The 24,455-nt window shown below is 38.7% G+C and overlaps 1 protein-coding gene across 6 annotated transcripts in view; it reads left to right on the top strand.

Moving 5' to 3' along the window:
* UBR5 (ubiquitin protein ligase E3 component n-recognin 5) overlaps positions 1–24,455 on the top strand; it is a 149,824-nt gene that overhangs the window by 28,116 nt on the left and 97,253 nt on the right. For all 6 annotated transcript variants that reach the window (XM_010351417.3, XM_003940676.4, XM_010351416.3 and 3 more), the window contains exons 2-5: positions 21,118–21,162; positions 21,558–21,639; positions 22,100–22,176; positions 22,880–22,999. In XM_010351417.3, the coding sequence (XP_010349719.1) occupies positions 21,118–21,162; positions 21,558–21,639; positions 22,100–22,176; positions 22,880–22,999 (324 nt within the window). The remainder of the gene's footprint in view (positions 1–21,117; positions 21,163–21,557; positions 21,640–22,099; positions 22,177–22,879; positions 23,000–24,455) is intronic.

Here is a 24,455-nt window from a genome sequence, read left to right as displayed (position 1 = left end):
TTTTAATGAGGTATAATGATTGATACTTGGATTCACCTTTGATCTCCTCATCCAAAGTGGTACTGATCACAAATAGTAGTGCTTGTAATAACGGCAGTTCTGTGTCCTCAAATTCCTTTTTATGAGTCCCATTTAACAGTTTTTCTTTCCGTCAGAAATGGTAACGGAAGAAACAGCAGGAGCAGCTAGCATTTTGTACTAGGCTCTGTGTTAAGCAAATTATGTCTTGTAATACCCTGTCAATGCAAATGTCTTAAGTAAACTTTGCCATCATAGAAATGAATTTGTTCCAAATTATTTTTTGTATATGTTGAGGGACTCAGTAACCCTGTCTTGGTCAGATCAAAACTCTTGATTTAGTTTAAAGGTCAGGCCTTTAGGACCTGATTTTTATGGTTTAGAGTTTTTCGTGCTTGTCTGGTCAAGCAAATAACTCAAGAAATATTAAGAATTTACAGAAATAAAGTCAAGAACCTTTTAGACTTGCTGGTTTCAGGTAGAACTTGCAACTCCTTTGCAGCTCAGCAGAGTTCTTTGGTTTTTAAAGAGATTTTTGTCCCTAAATTTGTGTGTGTGTGTGTGTGTGTGTGTGTGTGTGTGTGTGTGTGTGTGTTTTATTTTGGTCTTTGCTCTTCTTCACCCCAAACTCATGTCTTCCATCTGCTGTTTACCCATTTCTTCTACTCTTGACTGAAGCATTGTACTGTATTCTCATGCCTTCTGTCTTACATGTTGCTATGCTTCTTTTTAGAGCATCTTGGGGCTTCTCAGTGGCTTCATGGAGCCTGGGGACCCTGTAACGATGGGCTGTCTACCTCTACTCGCTGATGTCCACAATTCAGATTTTTTGTTTTTCTTTTTCTTTTTTTTTTTTCAGACGAGGTCTTGCTTTGTCACTCAGGGTGGAGTACAGTGGCACAGTCATGCCCACTGCAGCCTCAACCTCCAAGGCTGAAAAGTGATACTCTACATCAGCCTCCCAAGTAGTTGCGACTATAGGCGTGTACCACTATGCCCAGCATAATTTTTAAATTTTTTGTAGACATGGGGTCTCATTGTGTTGCCCACATTGGCCTCAAACTTATGGATTCTGGGTTCCTTCTGCTTTGGCTGGGATTACAGGCATAAACCATCATGCCCAGCCGCAATTTAGGTTTTTAAGGCACTCCTGAGGATTTCTGTTGATGTATACTAACCTTTAAAATATTGAAAGGTGATTAAAATTGCCCTGTATACATTTAAAACACAAATAGTACCTTTAATGTTCTATCACCTTTGAAGAAAAGATGAGAATCATTGCTATAAAGTTGGTTGGACCAGTGAATGAGTCTATGTACAGTACTTTATTCATACAAAAAAGACAGGATTGATTTTTTTTTTGGGAGAAGTTGAGATAACCAGGATTTTGATAGATGCCATGCCACTGTTTTAGTGACATTTTAAGGAATTTTGGATCCAGTTTTGATTGTTTAAAAAGTTTTGTGTCGTTTTCAAAAAGGTTTGTCCCTACTCTGTTTTTGGTATGCCATTTTGTTGTTGTTTGTTTATTTAGGTAGAAATGGGGTTTCACCATTTTGGTCAGGATGGTCTCGATCTCTTGACCTGGTGATCCGCCCACTTTGGCCCCCCAAAGTGCTGGGATTACAGGTAGGAGCCACTGGGATTATAGGCATGAGCCTCTGTCCTCGGCCAGGTTTATTAAGATAAAAGCAAATTTATTATTTGGCTGTACGTTGTATTGGCTAGATATAAGATTTCTGGTTGGGAATACTTTTTCCTCAAAATTTTGAAGGCATTGCATCATTGTTTCATTCATGCTTCCAGTATTCCTTTTGAGGAGTTCAGTGCTATGTTGATTCTTTCTGCTTGACACCCCCTAACCCTGTGCCTTACGACCTCACGCTCTAAGATACTTTAGGGTCTTCTTTCAGTCCCTGGTGTTGAGAAATGTCACGTTGATGTACTTTGATGTAAGTCCTTTACTCATTCATTGTGTTTTGGGTCCAAATACTTAATGGGTCCCTTTATTCTGGAAGCTCATGTCATTCAGGAAATTTTCTTACGTTATTTCTTTAATACTTTTCTTTTTCCATTCATTTTATTATTTTTCTCTTTTTGGAATTTCTGGTGGTTGGATATGTGACATTTTCATAGCTACTCTGATTTTCTTACCTTTTCTCCTGTTTTCCATCAGACCAACTTCTTAAAAAAATTCTGTTAAATGTATATATTTTTTTCTTGTTGTACTTGTTTCCCTAAAGAGGAATCCTGGCAGGTAAGAGTGTGGCTGCAAGCATTCTGGGATGGGGGCTGATTACTCATTTCAATAGACAGTTTTCACTTTTGCTTCTGGTCTCTGGCTCCCCTTCTCCCTCTCACCCCAATTCTGAGTGTATTCCCAGGCTATCACTCTGGTTCAGTTTTGCTAAGCAGGAAATATTTAGCCTCTGGAAGAGGAGCAGTCTCCTTTCTCGAGGGTGGGGAGCTAGCAGTTGAAGTGCTCCCTATGCTAATTTCTAACAGTTTTCCTGTTTTGCGTTACCTTCAGGCTTCAGAGGAATGTGATGCCTCCAATTCCTAAAAATTGACCCGCTCATTTTTGGCTTCCCCCTACCATGTAGGGTTTAGGTTTAAAAGTTTTCTCTTGCCATGAAGTCAGTGGCCACTTGTCTGTCAGTTTTCCAGATTCCAAAATTTGTTGAATGTACTAGCCTCCTTTCTGGTTTTGTCCTTGTAACTTTAAAATTCATTTGTTGTCTTTCAAAATTCGTCAACTAAGTGGAATTGCAGGAGGTATTTGAGATATACATACATTTAACTAGAAGTTACATGCATGAAAATCATTCTTATTTTCTCTAAATATACTTCTCCATACCCAGTGTGATTTAAAAAAAAAAAAATGCAATTCTTTAGCGCACACACTTTTCTCACAATCTCTGCTCATGGATCTGTGGTTCTTGATTGTGGTCCTGTTGTTTGCTCTAAAGGAGAGGCTTGAAGCCTGCTATTGACTTGGTAATAATTCTACATTTTCCTACTGAAAATGAATATCCCAGGATATGCACCTTTAATAACTAACTTAACAAAATGCACTCAAGCCTTACTCAGGATTTAATTTTGCAAGCCTTCTGTTGATCTTCAGGCTTCTAAAGTCATTGTAATTAAGAGTTTGTGTTTTGTTTCCTTTTTTGTGTGTGTGCGTGTCTCCCCCTCTACCCTAGTGTTGCTTATTTCTTTTTTTTGAAATGTTTTTCTACTTACTTTGCTTTTACAAGTAGATTGTAAACTACTTGAGATGTGTGGATTCGAATCAGTGGTTCTCAGCTTTCCTTTTTTCCTGAGGAGTAGGCTTCCTGAACGGTAGGTTACACTGGATTCAGTAACTGTGGCCCACTAATAAGGGTGGTATTCCCGAGTATGTAGAGAAGCCCCCTTCACAGGTGATTCTGTTGGTCTCCTCTACCTCACCTCCTCCCTGCCATATTTTATAGTTCATTTTATTTCTCGTAAACCTTATAGGGCATTCAGGAAGTATTTGTTTTTTTTTTCTCTTCTGTTAGATGGTTAGTTTTCTGCATTCCTTTTTTTCCCCTCCCTCTTTTGATTCGAAAGTCATAGACCATGTTTCCATTATTTTAGTGGTTACTATTAAAATTTTCAGTTATAAAGTTTTCTACTAAAACTGTGGGCCCAACTGGCTTCCAGGATGAACCCAGCTCTGGCACCCAGTCTCTTTACTCTATTTTTCTTGTGTGGAGATGTTCATTTTTTATTTCTTCTCAGCTTTGTCTTTTGGTTTTCTCTTTTTTACAGTTGCCTTTCATAGCAACATAGAGTAGAAAAAGTCTTCCTCAGGGTGAACTCAATGCACCATCTCTATTTCAGCCATTCTTTCACTCTACTGGTTTGCATATCTGCATATAATATTCAGTAAATACTTTGTTAAAAAGTATTTTGTACTTTTTTTTTTTTGAGTTATTCACTTTTTTTTTCAACTTTTGATGGAAAGGAGAGAAAGTGGAGATAACAGGACCATCCACATCTGTAGTTTTTTCACTGACTGTCCACAACCAGGGTTGTTGGAGTGGTCAGGGTAAGAAGGAGGTATAGAGAATTTAGTCTGGGACAAAGGAACAAAGGAACTGTATAGCGCAAGTGTGAATTGACAGTATTTATTGATAACATTCTAATAAGACTTCCTCCATTTTGTTAGGTTTGTTTATACACACTGAAGTATTAGACAGATGCCACTTATTTTTGTGGGAAACAGGAGGGCTACACTATTGTGTTTGTAGCTATGATGATGGTGACTGAGTTTTGCATGCATTTGCACTAGTGGTTAATGACTAGTGCAGTTAGAGATGGTGTTTACATATACCCCTACTCACTCCTTCACCATCCTCCCCTTTCAGAAAACTGAAGAGAGGAAGTAGCTGATTATACCATAAAACACTTGTTATGCCTTGAGATGTATCTCTATGACTAGTAAGTAATTTCCACATTTTTTAAAAAAGCATGGAAAAAAAGACAGCAGTTTTGGGGAAGATAATTAGGGACTGGAAGGTAGGCAGCTCTTCTTCATAGTCCTTCCCAAGGTTAGCTCTCTTACTGTCATATCCATGCACTATCTAAAAGACCAAGTTGGCCCCCTCACTGCCCTGCATCTACTGGAAGAAGGTGAGAGTGGATGCTGAGATGGGATGAGATGTTACTTGGTCAGTAATATTAGTCCGTAAACCAGGAACCGCCGTTGAGTAGTCAGTGTACATTGAGTTATTAGGTTAGTGCAAAAGTAATTGCGGTTCTTGCATTTTTTTTTTTTCCCTTTTCTTTTTCTTGAGACGGAGTTTCATTTTTTTTTTTTTTTTAATGAGACGGAGTTTCGCTCTTGTTACCCAGGCTGGAGTGCAATGGCACGATCTCTGCTCACCGCAACCTCCACCTCCTGGGTTCAGGCAATTCTCCTACCTCGGCCTCCTGAGTAGCTGGGATTACAGGCACGTGCCTCCATGCCCAGCTAATTTTTTGTATTTTTGGTAGAGGCGGAGTTTCACCATGTTGACCAGGATGGTCTCGATCTCTTGACCTCATGATCCACCCACCTTGGCCTCCCAAAGTGCTGGGATTACAGGCTTGAACCACCGTGCCCAGCCGGAGTTTCATTCATGTTGTCCAGGCCAGAGTGCAGTGGTGTGACATCAGCTCACTGCAACCTCCCCCTCCTGGGTTTAAAGTGATTCTCCCGCTTCAGCCTTCCAAGTAGCTGGAATTACAGGCGTGCGCCACCATGTCCGGCTAATTTTTTTATTTTTAGTAGACATGGGGTTTCACCCTGGTTTCATGCTGGTCAGGCTGGTCATGAACTCCTGACCTCAAGTGATCCGCCTGCCTCCACCTCCCAGAGTGCCAGGATTACAGGCGTGAGCCACTGTGCCTGGCCTGGTTCTTCCAATTTTTTTTTTTTTTTTTTTTTTTTTTTGAGATGGAGTTTCGCTCTTGTTACCCAGGCTGGAGTGCAATGGCGCGATCTCGGCTCACCGCAATCTCCGCCTCCTGGGCTCAGGCAATTCTCCTGTCTCAGCCTCCTAAGTCGCTGGGATTACAGGCATGCGCCACCACGCCCAGCTAGTTTTTTGTATTTTTAGTGGAGACAGGGTTTCACCATGTTGACCAGGATGGTCTCAATCTCTCGACCTCGTGATCCACCCGCCTCGGCCTCCCAAAGTGCTGGGATTGGTTCTTCCAATTTTAATGGCAAAACCGCAATTACTTTTGTACCAACCTAATATTTATTTTAAGACAACTGGAAGCATTTGCTGGTGGATCCTTGAAGGCTAAAACCAAGCCTTTGTTATTATAGTGGTTGTGATATCAGACAAAGAGGAATCATTTGTGCTCCATACTGGTAAAACATAGTATTAGAGTCCTTAAATTTGGCTGTGGCAGTTTTAAAATTTTGATGACATTTGTTTGACTCCTTGGTTTAGATACCTGAAGGAAGGGTTTCTAGATTAGAGATCCATTAGAGTGCATTCACGTAGGTGCAGACTTCAAAGAGCCATTTGATACAGCTCTCAGACCCATTCTGATTATGCAGATCTGTAGGTTTTCAGTTAAATATGAGGTTGTTAGGTGGTTTGATTGTACAGCTCAGTTGATTAGTCTGGCTCATGAGAATAAAGATGCCCAGTAGAGTCTGCTTATATTGGAGAAAGAAAAACAATACTGAAAATCTATTGCTGTCTCCTAAAACAAGGCACTTTTGAATCATAAAGATCTGAATAAAAATACCTACTGCTGTATTATTTGGGTTTAAAACATGATTGGCTCTAGGTATTTTACTTTTTTTTTTTTTGAGACGGAGTTTCGCTCTTGTTACCCAGGCTGGAGTGCAATGGTGCGATCTCGGCTCACCGCAACCTCCGCCTCCCGGGTTCAAGCAATTCTCCTGCCTCAGCCTCCTGAGTAGCTGGGATTACAGGCACGTGCCACCATGCCCAGCTAATTTTTTGTATTTTTAGTAGAGACAGGGTTTCACCATGTTGACCAGGATGGTCTCGATCTCTTGACCTTGTGATCCACCCGCCTCGGCCTCCCAAAGTGCTGGGATTACAGGCTTGAGCCACCGCGCCCGGCCTACATTTTTTAACAACATGATTTTAGGCACAGTAGATTTTTGTTCTCTTTTAAAAATCCCTTTAGTTGATTAACAATAAGAAAAGTGGGAAACCATTTTTAGACGAGGAGAAAAGACAGAAGTTTGTCACTGTTGAGCTCTACCTTTTGGAAGAGGTTTTTATGTTCTAGATAACACTCTCTTGGGTTGTGGGGTAGAAAGATGACTAAGACATACTGTTTCAGGAGTCTTAGCTCTCAAACCAGTGTCCTCTGGTTACCCAAGGTCTTAGTAGCCTAGCGACTGTTCCATGTTTAGCTTTAATTTTGGAGGCGTAAGATTAAGCATAAACAGGCTTTTTCATTGCAGGGTTTATTGGAGGCTTAATAAAGGTGTATGAATTGTGAATTTCTAAGGAGGGCTGTCCTAAGTAACAGTCTCCAAACTTGAAATAGTATGCTTATTTACTATCTCCCTAAATGGACTCCTACTTTTGTGAATATTTTAATCCTTGTGTGAATTTGTGGTGGTATAGAGTAGTGAGTTCCAAACCTAGTTGAGCCATCAGAATTACTTCGCATGCGTAGACTTTTTTTTTTTTTTAATTTTTAAGTTGGTAATATGTTCATGTGATCTAAAAATAAACAATTGTAAACTGGCATACAATGAAAAGCCTCCGTACCTCTTCTGTTTCCTGGCCTTCTACTTACCTTCCTCATAGGTGATTAGTGTTATTCCTTCCAGAGATATTTCATGCAGGTACCAATATTTATTTAGCCAGAATATAAATTTTTGAGCCTTGTATTTAGAGATTTCTGATTTAGTATGTTTAAATGGGGCCTAAGAATATGTGCTCTTAATTGTTCCCCAGGGATTTCTGTGATGAGCCAGATTTAGGCATTCTTATTTTAGAGGGTATACATTACTTTTGCATGTGATGTTAACTATTTCTTAAAACAACTTTGTGAAACATATATGTTTGACAGAAGTGGAAACATGAGAGCAAGAGATGTTAAATGACATATCCAAGGTTATGCAATGTCAGAGCTGGGAGTCAAAACCCAGGGCTTTTGAGTGTCTAGGTTAGGACCAGGCAGGCACAAATGTTGCCTTTTCATGAAAGTTACAATGCTGATGATTGCCAAAACCAAAGAATAAATTTAATGTGTATGTTTATATCCAATTATTCTTATTCTGGTAAGCATTAGGTGTTAGAACATTTTATTGTATTACTTGTCATTGGAAAATGTCCAGTGATCAGACTTTCTATAATTTTCATATTAAGGCACTTAACCTTTAGATTTCTGTTACCCGTGTAAGGCACTTAGCCAGGCTCTGCACTGTAATAGGCTTTTATCTGTAATTTTGCTTCCTGATGAGCTCTCCTTCCCTTTCCTATTGCTTCCAGCTTCCTTTTGGTCCCTGCAACACGTTTCCCTAACACCAACCCAGATGAAATAAACCACAGAGGAGGGAGAGAGACAGGAGAAAGAAGATTGTCTTCTCAGGGGAGAGGACTGGGAGAGTATCCCACAACTATAAAGTACTGAGTGACTTTCCTGTTTGTGTGGTAAACTCTTTCCCGGGCTAATTCTCAGAGTCTCAAAAATTCCTCATAGTCTTAACAGCACCATTTTAATTGTAATGTAGCCTTCAGGGGGATTATTTTGCAGGACAGCATTTCTTTGATGTGTTTTATAAAACCTACTCTGCTAATACTGGTCACATAGCAGAATGTTTTAAAACCACTTTTTATTTTTTGTTTATTTTATTTTTATTTTTTGAGACAGTCTCACTGTTGCCCACACTGGAGAGCCAGTGCCATAATCTTGACTCACTGAAACCTCCGTCTCGCAGGTTTAAGTGATTCTCGTGCCTCAGCTTCCCAGGTAGCTGGGATCACAGACGTGTACCACTACCCCTGGCTAATTTTTGTATTTTTAGTAGAGGTGGGATTTTGCTGTGTTACCCAGGCTGGTCTTGAATTCCTGGCCTCAAGTGATCTGCCCGCCTCAGCTTCCCAAAGTGCTGAGATTACAGGCGTGAGCCACTGTGCCTGGCCAAAAATTATTTTTTAAACATTTAAAAATTTCAAAAGAAAGGCTTTTTAAAAAGTCTCAAATCCACCATTTTGAAGCAGTGTAGGGCTTAGAGCTAAGACATGAATGTACTTGTATTTAGCCCCCCATCCATATAAATAAGCATTACTATGTGTCAGGTATTGGGGATTTTGAAATTAATAAAACAGAATTCTTGCCATCTTAGAGTTTGTTGGGCAGTGAGAGAGATACTTGTGTATTTCATTATACAAGTAGTTTGAGTATAAGAAACACTATTGAGACCGGGCGCGGTGGCTTATGCCTGTAATCCTAGCACTTTGGGAGGCCAAGGTGGGCAGATCACGAGGTCAGGAGATGAAGACCATCCAGGCCAACATGGTGAAACACTGTCTCTACTAAAAGTACAAAACAAATTAGCTGGGCGTGGTGGTGCATGCCTGTAGTCTCAGCTATTGGGGAGGCTGAGGTAGGAGAACCACTTGAACCTGGGAGGTGGAGGTTGCAGTGAGCCAAGATCACGCCACTGAGCTCCAGTATGGGCAACAAAAGTGAGACTCTGTCTGAAACAGAGAGAGAGAGAGAGAGAGAGAGAGAGAGAGAGAAAGAAAAGAAAGAAACGCTGTTGGGAAGTATGCACTAGGTATATTGGAATTCAGAGAAATGCCTAGTTTAGCCTGGAGTAAAGGGTGAATGAATTAAGGTTTTCCACAGTTCATTTCATTATAGGCTTGAGACTAGTAGCTACACGTGCAGAAGGCAATAAGGATATAGTTACTCTATCAATCGGTCTGATATCTGTCACCTACCTACCTGTTTTCTTTTTTCTGACAGTGCCATTCATGAGGGATATGGATATTCTAAGGGCAAGGGAATAGGTATGTAAACAAAAAGAAGAGAGTAGTTTGTGAGTATAATTTAGTTAGGGAATTGTGTTTGGAGTACAGGCTGCATCTGGAAGAGAAAGAGAGATGTGGTTAGAGTGACAGTAGTGACAAGAAGAGAAAAAACTCTGAAATAAAAACTCATGTATAAGAAACAAAGAGTTATAGTGTCTTCACAGATTTCCTTTTCCAAGAATTCCCAGACTTGGCTGTCATTCCCTGGATCCTCAAGCTCCTAGCAGATCTTAGGAATCAAATTGGGCCCTATTTAGTTTGAGAACCACTTCAAACCAGAACTTGGCAGAGTTGAAGTAGCAATATAGTGAGCCATCCAAGGGTGAAAAATACAGTTGAGTAATATTGATAATGGCTGCCATTTATTGAACACTTAAGTGCCTGCTCTTTCCAAGGTACATTACAAAATTATCTTGAGTCCTTACAGTAACACTACCAGACAAGTGGTAGTTCTATCCTCATTTAATAGATTAAGAAACCTTTCGTGCCTCTGGGGTGTTAAAATAAGCCCTATCAAAATTCCAGAGCCGGTTAACAGTAGAGATGGAATCAAACCCAGGTTTCTGTGACACTAGAGTATGCTCTTCCCACCTCGTCAAGCTGATCCCTCACAAGAGGGTAGGTGTGGTGCCTGGGCCTGATGAGATGGCAGCTTAGGATGTAAAATGACCATTTCAAAGGCAGCAAAACTGCGATTTCATCTTTGATATTAATAAAATGGCAACAAGAAGCCATGTCAGTAAATCTCGTACAATGAATCTCCAGAATCTGATGGCATAAAGATCTTTGATCAGGGATATAACCCCCTGGTTGTCTTGTTTCTCTAGAGAAGTCAGATTTCATTATAGATATTTTATTTCAGTTTACAGTTCTTTCTCAAGGACTGAATAGCTTGCCAGATAGCAGTATTTATGCTGTGAAGTACGTCAGCTATCTCATGAGATGTTTGATTTGTATGTAGAGTTAAAATTGAATTTGTAATAATTTGAATACATTATCTGCATTTGGCAGATGCTTTAAGGAATGAAGTCACAGGTATTCAAAATGTGGATGGTCTATGGGTAAAGAAAGCCAAGTATATTCTCTTGAAATTTTGGTCAGATGTGACACTTTTTTGGTCAGGAGCTCTGAAGAAGTGTTTTGGTCCTATCTGCTAGCATAATTTGATTCTTGTATGTATGTATGTATGTATAGTCTTACTGTTAAGCAAATGAAATTAGTTAAGACAGAAGGACTTAGGAAATTATTAAGAATAGTGTATAAGGGCCATATCTTGAATCTTAGCGTGAGAAGAATGTTTGGCATGTGTATTCTTTCCCCTTTCCTGTCTCGAATGGAGCTGGAAATGACATGATTGATTTTGATTTAAAGGAACATGACTTTGTGTGTGTGCGTGTGCGTGTGTGTGCCTGTGCTTGTTCAGCATTTCGTTTTTCAGAGATGTGTTTATCTTTCAAATGGCCCCAGTAGTTTGGGATTTTGGTCTCCTTTTCACTTAATTAGGAAAAGTGTTATTTGTGATACAATATAGGAATTTCTAATAAGAATATTTTTCAGGTTAGAGGAAGAAATTGGTTGTGGGTATAAATTTTAAAAAAGTTTAGCTGATGAAATGACGATGAATACAATAATTTTTCTCTGGTTTGCAGAGCATTTTTGTTTGCAAACTAAAGAAACGTGAATTTTCTCAGTTTAATAGAAATCTTTTGACAGTTTCAACTAAAAATGATACTAAGGGGAATAGTTAGAAGTAGTTCACATTAAAAAAATTATATCAATTTATGAAGTTACAATATTTAGAAATTTCATTTTCTTTTTGAATGGATTTTGAAGGTGAATATTCTTATTTAGGATAATGTGAATGCATTATATATAAACTGGCATTTGTCATCTTCATAAGCTTTAATAAAAGTGTAAGTGGCCAGGCATGGTGGCTCACACCTGTAATCCCAGCACTTTGGGAGGCTGGGGCGGGTGGATCACCTGAGGTCAGGAGTTTGTGACCAGCCTGACCAAGATGGAGAAACCCTGTCTCTACCAAAAATTCAAAAACTTAGCTGGGCGTAGTGGCGCATGCCTGTAATCCCAACTACTTGGGAGACTGAGGCAGAAGAATCACCTTGAACCTGGGAGGTGGAGGTTGCAGTGAGCTGAGATCACGCCATTGCACTCCAGCCTGGGCAACAGGAGCAAAAATAAAATAAGTAAGTAAAAGTGTTAAGTCCTCCTTACAAACTATGATTCAAGAAGCCAACAGATGGAACTTACTTCACAAAAACCATCTTTCGTTTTTTGTCTTTTGTGTAATTTGGGGTCAGTTAATGTAAGAGTAAAGTCAGTCAGATGTTTGCTCTTGCCACAGATTTATTTGGGTAGGCAGTAAGTGAGAAAAGTGAGACCACTGTTCCTAGAAATAGTTGAGCCAAGTTTAATGAAACAAAATGTGGTTTAAGGCTTGTGACTGAGTAAAGGTTATTAGGGATCAATGTACAAGCTGAAATCTGAATTTTAAGACTGTGATCAGATTACTTTTCACCAAGGAAATAACCTTGTTCAGTGTGTGGAGGAGTAATTCTTTAATTCTTACGTGTTAAACCCAGATGCCTATAGCTGCTAGGCTCTGTGTCCAGGATGTAGTGCAGTGGGGATCATAGTTCAATTTTATTTTAAACTCCTGGAGTCAAAAGATCCTTCTGCCTCAGCCTCCTGAGTTGCTGGGATTACAGACAGACATGAACCATCATACCCAGCTGCTATACTGTTCTATAATTTAAACAGATTCAGGGACTGGGCGTGGTGGCTCACATCTCTAATCCCAGCAACTCTGGGAGGCCAAGGGGAGCAGATCACTTGAGGTCAGGAGTTGGAGACCAGCCTGGCCAACAAGGTGAAACCTCTTCTCTTCTAAGAATACAAAAATTAGCCAGGCATGGTGGCGGGCACCTATAATACCATCTACTCAAGAGGTTGAGGCAGGAGAATCACTTGAACCCTGGAGGCAGAGGTTACAGTGAGCTGAGATCACGCCACTGCACTGACTCGTCTCAAAACAACAACAAACACACACACACACACACACACACACACACACAAGCACAAACAGCAGTAACAAAACCAGAATCAGGTATGGACAAACAGTGTATTCGAAGTGCAGAATTAGACTAACGGATTTTCGTAACAGTGTGAAAAATTCATTGAGAGGGTTTCAGATTTAACATTGTAACTTACTCCTGAGAAACTATGACTTGTTGAGTTTTGGTGTAGTATCAGAGAATATCCAGTGCTGGGTGTGGTGGTATGCATCTATAGTCTTAGCTACTGGGGAGGCTGAGGTGGGAGGCTCACTTGAGTTCAGGAGTTTGAGGCATGGGCAACATAGTTAGACCTTGTTTTTAAACAAACAAAAAAAGGATATTCATAATTTAATGTGGAGAAAGAGAACTCTCATATACTGTTGGTGGGAATGTAAATTAGTACAGCCATTATGGAAAACAGTATGGAGGTTCCTCAAAAAACTAAAAACAGAACTACCATATGATCCAGCAATCACACTGCTGGGTATATGTCCAAAAGAATTAAAATCAGTATATTTAAGAGATGTTTATCACAGCACTAGTCGCAATAGCCAAGATAGGGAATCAACTTAAGTGTCCCCTCAGCAGATGACTGGATTTTTAAAAAGGGGTGTATATATACTATTCAGCCATAAAAAAATAATGAGATCTTGTCATTTGCCACAATGTGGATGAGCCTTGAGGACACTGTATTAAGTGAAATAAGCCAGGCAGAGAAAGACAAAAACATGTTGTCATTCATATGTGGGAGCTAAAAAAAAGTTGATCTCTAAGAAGTGTAGAGTAGAAAGAATGGTGGTTACTAAAGGCTGGGAAAGGTAGCAGGGAAGGTAGGATGAAGAGAGGTTGGTCAACCAGTACACAAATACAGTAATACGGAGTAGGTTCTAATGTTCAGTAGCATAGTATGTTGACTATAGTTATCTTATAACTTATTGTATATTTCAAAATAGCTTGAAGAGAAGATTTGGAAGGTTCTTGTCACAAATGGTAAATGTTTGAGGTGATATCCTGATTACCCTGATTTTATTATTACACATTGTGTACATGTATCAAAATATCACATGTACCCCCTAAATATATCTATCAGTGAATATCCATAATTTAAGAAGCATTTAAAAGGTGTATAAGTAGGAGGTTATTTTGGTTGGCGTTTGTGGCTGTTTGAGTAGGAAGAATGAACTGCTACTAATCCCCCCTCCCCACCCCCATTGATTTAGTATTGGTCACTTTACTGGCACTGTGCGTTTACAGCATGGCAGTTCTCAGAGTATGGTCTGTGGACCTTGGGGCTCTCCAAAACTCTTAAAGGGGCTCTGAGGTCAAAACTGTCTTTTATAATAAAATCGAGACTTTTTCAACATTTTCACATGTGTGCTGTGGTTTAAAAGCAGTAGTGGGTAAAATACTGGCTTTTTGACAGAAATCAAAGCAGTGGCACCAAATTGTACAACTAATTGTCATTATATTCTTTGTGTTTCTTGTAGGGGGCAAATGCCAGTTTCACATCAGAGTGTTCTTGATGAAACAGTAAAAGATACTAACTTTATTAAATCTTTACCTTTGAGCATAAGATCGTTTTAAAAGCACTTTGGCATTTGTTTTAGTTGTACCCTTTCTTCATGGAAACCTTTTTTATTTGAGACTGACTGACAAATAATAGTTATTCAGACTTGGATATTTAACAGACATTTCCTGAAAATGAACAAGTAAGCCTTTACTTTAAGGAAAACAACGAAGTTATTTGTTTATAGTGGTAAATTTGAGCTTTCAAGCAAATTTTAGAATTTTGGGATACTTGTACCCATTGCTGGAAATTTGACACTGTAGATTGATAGTAACATTAGCAAATGTGATTTTTGATTATTTGTGTCAGTCAATAAATCAATGTTTTTCAAATGACCAGTGTATACTGGTTCCGATGGCAAAATCATGCTTGAGTTATTCAAAGTTCATTGATAGGTTTCAGATTTCCACATTGCTCTCAACCTTTAAGAAATCACTTGTTGAATTTTGGTATAATATCAAAGAATAATGGCTGTGGTTATCAGAAAACGATATTAGAATATACCTCACTTTTCCCGTAACTTTTATATCTAGGGCCAGCTTTTCTTCATATACTGTATATACCAAAACAGTATACTGTGATAGAGTGAAGGCAGAAGCAGATCAGAGAATCAGATTTGTATAAAGCTTGATAATAAAGAGATTTGCAAAAATGTAAAACAGTCCGCCTGTTAGATATTTTTGGGAAAATTTTTATAGGAAGGTAATTCGTGTCAATACATAATGAGTTTATTTTAAAATATTCAACAATTTTATGGGTTAACTTCAGTTTTAATAAACATCAACAGATGTAACCCACATAAACAAAAGCTTTTTGTGGTCCTTAGTAGTTCAAGAGTATAAGGTGGTCCTGATATTTAATAAATTTGAGAATCAAACATTATAAGGGGTGAAGAAAGGAAGGTGCTAAGGAAACTGTGTTAAAAGAATATTTTATGTATTTTCCATCACAACCAAAGGTTAGGGTTTACTTTGAGAGAAAACCCTCCTAGGCTGGGCATGATGACTGACTGAAGATAGCCCAGACTCTGAATTTGCTGGGGGTGGGGCTAGAGTGGGAATGTGCCTTCTAGATGCTGGCACAAGTAAATTGATCATCAGAAAGGTCCCAAAGTTTATATAGTCTTTTCCCCCAGCTATCGTGGCTGGCATGTGGGACCACCATGTGATAGTTTGAATTTATTGATATCAGTTGTAACGTGAAACAGTTAGCATGAGAAGAAGCATTTAAGAAGTGGCAGTGTTTATGATATGGTGCAAGAGTTGTGTAAAAGAACTGTGTGAAAATTGAGGACTGACTGCCTGTGTACTTAGGAAAGTGCCTAATTTAACCGAGGACCATGTTCTGTGGTTAGAGAAAGGTTGTCTTGTTATAGAGGTGCTTGTTTCTGCCATCTGTGTAGTACACAGTAGTTGTGCCCCCCCAGCCCCCCCAAAAAAGAGACATGGGCAAAATCACCACTCTGAGACTTAGGCTTTAAGATTTAGATGGTTTGCCTTTGGAGAAATGCCAGAAATTAGATTCCTACAGTATTTCTTTTTCTACCAGAGTATATCTGGTCACAGATTTTAAGACTTTTTGTACAGGAGTCTATGATTTAGTGTAGGTAGTCTTCACTGACTGTATCTGTTGGTTCTTTGCGTGAATTATTAAGTCCTTTACTTCAAAATAGAACTATATGCATATGGAAAAGTTTTATTCCATGAGTGGATATCCAGAGTTGGGGTGGGGTCACTTTAAAGGCAGTTTCCTAATATGATTTATTGAGTTACATAGTGTTTTTTTTCCTTCCATGTTAAGTGACCTTTTACGAGTTTTATGGGCAACTATCTTAAAAGAAATCTGTATATTCACACTGTTCACTTGTCTAATTTGAGATTGAAGACCTGGAGAGTTAGTTTTGTTGAGATTAAGATCTGGAACATTTTCTGCTTCTGAAATGAGTTGTGTACCAGTAATGTACTCTCTTCATTGTTGGAACTGTATCCAGAAAAGCAGAGGGGTAAGGAAAGACTTGGCAAGTTGTATTCTGTCTTTGCTTAGAGTCTGTGAAGACAGTTCAGAGAGAAACACAAATGACTAGATATAAGAAAGAATTTGTGGACTTCTATAGAAAAGAAATTACAACTACCAGGAAAGGTTTGTGGAAGAGGTGGCATTTGAACTGGGTGGGAAATAAGTGGAACGAGACTGGAGGAAATGCACTGGTGGCAGATGATGCCACTCTTGCCATTAAGAAGATTGCTGAGAATCATGAAATATGGGTAGGTGTACCTTGTCTTAACAGTTCCAGGTATGTGGAAACCATCACCTTGTAGAAAATGGGATGTCAGGAATATTTTTCTGTCTTTGAGAATTGAGGCCTTACAGGATTTTTTTTTCTTTAGAAATTCAGCAAGAAAGATTCGTCAGGTTTAATGCAGTTTAGGGGTATTTGTCTGAACATGCAAATGCGTTACATGTCAGAGGTAGACAGAGAATTATGAAACTGAAGAACCTGTATTAAGTGCTGTTGCCAGTTCAGGATCAGTGAGAAGATAAATTATCTTTGAAACTGTAATGTTAAATTTGGGGAGAATGAGACTGAAATTATAGGGGATTTCAGGTATAGCAGTGAAAATATGTTAGCTTTTAGCAAGTACCGTTACACTGTTTTCCTGTCTCTGTTAACATCAGTTTGGTGTTACCTTAACTTTGTTGCTTTAAAGAAAAATTTCAGCCTCCAGATCTGTAAAATGATCTATACATTTAAAGGAATGAAATAGTTTATTTAATCAGAATATAGAATAAATTATAGAGAGTAGAGAGTAGAAGTGTAGAGTACTAAGCCTTGTAAGAAACTTTTTGCCAGCCTGTTCATTGTGTGTTACAACTACCTCACAGAAGTTCACCTGTGTGAGGTTATTTTCCTTTTTCTTTTTTGAGACGTAGTTTTGCTCTGTCACCCAGGCTGCAGTGCAGTGGCGCCATCTCGGCTCACTGATGCTGGCTTTCCACCCACCTCCCACCCCCTGCCCAGTTTCAAGTGATTCTTCTGCCTCAGCCTCCCGAGTAGCTGAGACTACAGGTGTGCACCACCATGCCTGGCTAACTTTTGTATTTTTAGTAGAAACGAGGTTTCGCCATGTTGATCAGGCTGGTCTTGAACTCCTGACCTGAGGTTATCTGCCCACCTCCGTCTCCCAAAGTGCGGGGTTACAGGCATGAGCCACTGCCCCTAGCCAATGAGATTATTTTCTAATGTTGTGCTGTACTCTTAAAATTGTTTTTCATAACCATGTGTAAAGATTTATTCTGAAATAGAATTTGGTGAGCTTTAGTGAGAGGATAAACTTGTTACTATTGCCTATGTAGTATTGCTTATTGTAAACATTGTATGAAGATCCTTTAAAGTGTGTCTCTATTAATTATATAGAATAATTAGCAAAATAAAATTAATTTTTTTTTTGAGGGGCTATAGGAAGGGAACAGCATGGATAGTTCAGCAAATTTAAATGTTATGACCGGCCTGCAGTGATTCCATGATTTGCCTGTCTACTGAGGGCTCTATAATGTAAAAGAGAATCAAGTATTCTTACAGTTTACTTTTTTGGGGGTGAAGATTTATTTGTCACTGTTATCTGGATTCATATAAACTAATTTGTAGGGCCCAGTTTAGTCAGGATAAGTGTCTTGAGATTTGAAAGGATGATACATTTTGTGTAAATCTATGGACTGAATTTAAGAGTTTTAAAAAATTTGGTATTTGGGGAAGTATTTTAAATGTCTATATAAAATGCATTTGAAAGTTTCAGATGGGTACAATAAAAAATGAACATTATAGTAAGTGCTATTTCTGTGTAAACTTGACATATATATCTTCCATTGATACACTGGCTTTTCATACATTCATAAAGATTTCAGGACTGAGGCTGGGCATGGTGGCTTATGCCTGTAATCCCAGCATTTTGGGAGGCCAAGACGAATGGATCCCTTGAGCTTAGGAGTTTATACTGGGCAGCATAGCAAAAACCCGTCTCTACAAAAAATACAAAAATTAGCTGGGTGCGATGGTACACGCCTGTAGTTCTATTTATTCAGGAAATGAGGCAGGAAGATAGATTGAGCCTGGGAGGTTAAGGCTGTAATGAGCAGTAATTGCACCACTGCACTCCAACCTGGGCAACTGAGTGAGACCCAGTCTCAAAAAAGTCTCAAAAAAGACAAAAAATAAAAATTTCAGGAATTAGAATTTTCAGAACCAGAGGTGACTAAAACAGTTCTTCACAGAGATGAGAACTTGAGACCTAGTGGACTTTTAGTGAGCCCAGGTAGTGGTAGATGAGCTGGGAGTAAACCCCAGATTTCTTGTTATTCGGTGGCATTGTTTCCAGTACAAATTGATGTGCATTTCAGATGTGTATTTCAGGTGTGGTTATGAGTCTCACCAGGACTTGTAAGATTAGGAAATTTAATTGATAGCAATAACCATTTGCTGTGTCTCCCCAGTAGCCTGAAATTAGCTGTTGAATTCTTGAGTTTAAATATTTTTTAGCATTCTGATATCCTCAAAGCTTATTTTAGTTTTACAAATATATATTTGGAATGATAATTTGGAGCCATGGAAACATTTAATTCTTAATAGCAGGCATTGTCCAGTTTTGAAAAAGGCCTTGACACTTTTTGTTTCTCTCCCAGTACTATATATTTTGTGACAGTTCTGGAGACAGTTTTGAGCTGCTAACAAAGGAATGGAAATGAACGAGTTTAGTTGCATGCCAGTGAACAAGTTATCTTCTGAAAGTGTCACTACTGCGGTTTTTGCGAAGTAAAACTTCTCTTAGTCCTTTCTAACACTCTGGCTCTACCCTGGTGAAAAGTTTTTGTGAATTACTCATAGTAAATGTGAACCCAGGAAAGTGAGAGTTGCTGCTGCTTCTTAGTGTCTTCTAAAGGCTGCTGTTACTCTCCAGAGCAGACCCACCCATGTTTATCTTCTCCCTATTGTCTAGTCAGCCTCCTCTCAGAGCTCATGGATTCAACAGCGCATTATTAAAGTGTTTTATCTTGGAACACAGAAGTGTGCTTTTTAAGTGGGCAAACTGGAATTCTTTGAAAAAGCTTAGCTTTCTTGGACCAATGAAAACATGTTTTGTTAATGCAAGTAAATGCAAAACTGGGCTACAAAAATGAAAATGTATTTTATTTGGGGCCAAATCACACATGATCAGATGCTGTTCTTTAGGAGTGAGAGTAACATCACCAGTAAGTATCAACTTTTTCAGAGAGAAATAAAATATGGCCGCATTCGAAAGTCACTTTAGGCTGGGCGCAGTGGCTTACACCTGTAATACCAGCATTTTGGGAGGCCAAGGCAGGCGGATCTCTTGAGGTCAGGAGTTTGAGACCAGCCTGGCCCAAATAGCAAAACCCCATCTCTACTAAAATACAAAAATTAGCCGGGTGTGGTGGTGAGCGCCTGTAATGCCAGCGACCCAAGAGTCTGAGGCATGAGAATCACTTGAACCCAAGACATGGAGGTTGCAGTGAGCAGAAAGTGCGCCACTGCACTCCAGTCTGGGCAGTGGGGCGAGACCCCTCCCTTACTTTAGCTACTGAATGCAATTTGGTATTAGTTACTGTGTGCCTTTGAAAGATGCTCTTCACTAGGAGGATAGAACTTACAGGGTAAAGTTAAAGAACAGTTGACTCGTAATTGAATTTCTTACTGAAATAATTATTTGTCCATAGATTATATATGCTTTGTGGCAGTTGTTAAGTCCTAAACTGGCTCTAACATGTCATTTATTTTTGGAGTATGTATAACATTTTCCTCTGTTAGTATAAATGATTTAAATTTGATTTCATTCATTTTTGTTACTCTGAACTGGCTCTAGCATGTCATTTATTTTTGGAATATGTATAACATTTTCCTCTGTTAGTACAAATGATTTAAATTTGATTTGATTCATTTTTGTTACTCGTTAGAGAGCAGAATTCATGGACTTTTCTATTGATTTAATGTTCTAATTTTTCCCATTGCTTCCTAAAATTCTCAGGTTACTTTTACAAGAATTATTTCTGAAAAAAGTTTTAAAAGATCAGATCAGGCAGTATTTTTCTTTTGATGACTTAATAGAATTGAACTCTTAAAATCTCTACATTTGATTACATCTTTACATTGTAAAATGACTTTCTTAGGTTGACAAAGTATCTAGTTTATTTTAGGTATTATCATGTTTTATATTCAAGACTGTTTTCTTAAGAGAAACAACAAAAACGTAACAAAATACAAGTTAATATATCTTTGTTATGTAGCCCTTTCAGATTTTAAAAAATCTGTTCAATACTGTTTTAAATACTATTAAAAGTGAGTGTTATCCTTACTTTATATAGATAAGGACATTGATGCTCTGGTTTATTCAGTTTTGGGTTATAAGACCGTTCACGAACTTGAGATGGTGCCTTAAGTCAGTTAGGCTTTCTATTTTCATTTCATGGTATCCATGTGCACTCAAGAATCCCTTGGCATGGATAACAGTTTTTTTTTTTTTTCTTGTTTTGTTTTTAAACAGATGAGCCTTTGGTTGGGCATTCGTTCAGGTACCAGCTTTACTGCTACCTTTTCTATAAACTCTAGAAGCTTCAGTTTTCTCACCTGGGATTACTGGGAAAATGGGATTAGTACGATTGTTATTGTTACTTGAGGTTGCAAATGGAGGGTGGGGTTGAGAGAAGGGAATCACAGAGACAGCTTGTGATCTTTTTGGGACAAAAATGAAAGAAGATGAAAAACATTCTTACCATAGCAATTGTTTTGTGCACTACTATTGGAAATTACCAACATAATGGTACAAGTACCTGTCAGAATTATTTTGTTTACAAAAGATTTATACATGTTGTTTGTTTTTGTTTTGTTTTAAAGGTTACGGGAAGTTTCTGAGAAGCTGAACAAATATAATTTGAACAGGTAAGAATTTTAAAATATTTTAAATCTGGCAAAGAACGATTTTTCTTTATTAAGAAAAAGCTCATATTTAGGCGGTAGCCTGATGTGATTAAGATTAATGTGATTATTAGACTAAGAATCTTGTAACCTTTTTATGAGTTAGGCTTACTTGAATTATAGATTGTATTTATACTGTTTTTTTTTTTTAAATCTGGCATACAGGGAGATACTATAAATGATTATGGAGATACTATTTTTCAATTATTGCTTTAAAATAAATATTAGTTTAAAAGAGAGGTTTTGCCAACTATTTTTGTATAATTGAATTTGAGTATAAACCTGATGATGTATTTACCATTTAAAAAATAATTTTACTTACTTTTTCTTTCTTTCTTTCTTTTTTTTAAATCTCCCAGCCACCCCCCTTTAAATGTATTGGAACAGGCTACTATTAAACAGTGTGTGGTGGGACCAAATCATGCTGCCTTTCTTCTTGAGGTAACTTATTCACTCTAAGATAGAGAAATGAAAAATAAACAGTTAAAATAGAATTATACTTCATTGTATTTCTTCCTTTATCCCAGGAAAACAGCAGTTACTTGAAAGAGTTATTTTGAAGATCTCCCAGTTCTGTTTCCTCCTCTGACCCAGAGAAAGCTTACATGATTTGCCAGAGCATGAAACTAATTAGTAACAGAATGGGGGAGGCTCCCAAATCCAGTCATTTTCTTACTCTGAATTTTGTCAGATTAAGATCTTGTAAATTATTTTCTGCTGGTTTCTTGATAATGTATGTGTCGCATATTTCCCCAACTCAGGTGTGAGCACCTTTTGGAAGTGAGTTTATTTATTTTCTTCTGAATTGACAATTATGGGCACAGAATCTGTTTGTTGAATAAATTCAAAATTCAATGCACATTTTTACTTGGAGAATTTCTTCTCTTTTCTTTGCTTTTAGGATGGTAGAGTTTGCAGGATTGGTTTTTCAGTACAGCCAGACAGATTGGAATTGGGTAAACCTGATAATAATGATGGGTAAGATATTATGTCCTTTCTATTTAATATGTATTTAGCTCTTAGGTATTAAACTTGTGTTTTGATTTTGGTAACCCTCAACCTAAAGCATCACAGAAAATTAGATACTTTTATATTATTTTTTGAGATGGAGTTTTACTCTTGTTACCCAGGCTGGAGTGCAGTGGCGCGATCTCGGCTCACCGCAGCCTCCACCTCCTGGGTTCAGGCGATTTCTCCTGTCTCAGCCTCCTGATTGGCTGGGATCACAGGTGTCCGCCACCACACCCGGCTGATTTTTGTACATTTAGTAGAGACAGGGTTTCACCATGTTGACCAGGCTGGTCTTTAGCTCCTGACCTCAGGTGATTCACCCTCCTTGGCCACCCAAAGTGCTGGGATTACAGGCATGGGCCACCTCACTCAGCATTAGATGCTTTTAAAACAGAGTGAAACTATTACTTTCTAGTTTGATTTTAATTTTTATGCAAGCAATGATTCATAGCCAAAGTAGTAACATTAAAAGTAGCAGGGAAGCCAGTAATCGCTTAACAGAAACAGGTTACCAGAACAATGGTATTACATGATTGGTAGGTACCAAGTCAAGTCTACTATTTAACTGAAATCATTTTATAGATCATTTCCAAATTAAGCAATGCAATTTGAAATAACAAGGATTTTAAAAATATTGGTCTTCAACAATTTACCTCTTGTTTTCCCCCAGGTCAAAGTTGAACAGCAACTCGGGGGCAGGGAGGACGTCAAGGCCTGGTAGGACAAGTGACTCTCCGTGGTTTCTCTCAGGTTCTGAGACTCTGGGCAGGCTGGCAGGCAACACCTTGGGGTAAGTTGTGACCAGCTGAAGGCACCGTCTTACAGAGATGGTCTGTACCTGTGAATGCTCTCAGTCTGAATGATCATCCTCAATAGTACATCTAGTGATGAAGTAGGAAAATTCTCCTGAACTCTGGGCAGGAGCTCATATTGCACAGGGTGAGCCACCATGATAAAAATAACCCACACAGGCTAATTACAATTAATCTAGGCTCTTGACCTTTTAAAAATGTGCATATTGTTTACATGTGTTTATAATGTCACTTATGCCATTATTTCTTTTTCCTTCCGTCCATCCGTCTTGCACTTGTTGCCCAGACTGGAGTGCAGTGGCGTGATCTTGGCTCACCATAACCTCCGCCTCCTGGGTTCAAGTGATTCTCCTGCCTCAGCCTCCCAAGTAGCTGGGATTACAGGCATGTGCCACCACGCCCGACTAATTTTGTATTTTTAAGAGAGCTGGGTTTCTACATGTTGGTCAGGCTGGTCTTGAACTTCTGACCTCAAGTGATCCACCTGCCTTGGCCTCCCAAAGTGCTGGGTTTGCAGGCATGAGCCACCGCACCTGGTCTGCCATTTATTTCATTTAAAATTTTAAATGATTTTGTCTTTGGTTATCTCTTACAACTTACTTTTGGGTAAAAGAGAGTCTAACATTTATTTATTTCTGGCATCCAAATCTGGTAGTTCCTTCTGAATCCATTTAATGAAGTTTGTAAATCATGTAATTAAACCTTATTTATTTTATTATTTTTTGTAGAGATAGGGTCTTGCTCTTTTGCCCAGGATGGTCTTGAACTCCTTGTCTCAAGTGATCCTCCTGCTTTGGTCTCTCAGAGTTTTGGGATTACACCTGTGAACCATTGCAGTCAGCCACTTTTATCTAAAGTTTATACTGTTAAACTGAAGAAACCCTATACGAATTTCAAGCCAGATGCTTTTATTCATTTTATACCTTGATTCTTGAATGGCCAGATTTTCTGTAAATACCCAGTTAATGATTAGATTATTCTACTTCAGTCGGGATATGTGTTCAAAGGTAGATCATAGAAAGCTAGAAGCAATTCAACTAGTTTCAAAATATAATTAAATGGAGGAAGAAGCAGTGTTTGTTTGTTTGTTTGTTTGTTGTTTTCCCGTATCTACATACCACAAATTGGTATGTAAAGTAAAAGTTAGATTTGAAAATTGGGCCTGGGTGTGGTGGCTCATGCCTTTCAGCATGTCGGGAGGCCTAGGTGTGTGGATGATTTCTTGAGTCCCAGATTTTAGGACCAGCCTGGGCAACATGGCAAAATGCCATTTCTACAAAAAATACAAAAAAGTAGCCCAATGTGGTAGCACACGCCTGTAGTCCTAGCTACTCAGGAGGCTGAGGTGGGAGGATCACTTGAGCCCAGGAAGTTGAGGCTGCTGTGAGCCATCATAATGCCAGTGTACATCATCCTGGGCAATGGGAATGAGAG

This window comes from Saimiri boliviensis, chromosome 15 (assembly GCF_048565385.1).
Source record: "Saimiri boliviensis isolate mSaiBol1 chromosome 15, mSaiBol1.pri, whole genome shotgun sequence".
Classification (NCBI taxonomy): domain Eukaryota; kingdom Metazoa; phylum Chordata; class Mammalia; order Primates; family Cebidae; genus Saimiri; species Saimiri boliviensis.
The sequence above is the reverse complement of the archived record's forward strand: the minus strand, read 5'-3'. Positions and strand labels throughout refer to the sequence as shown.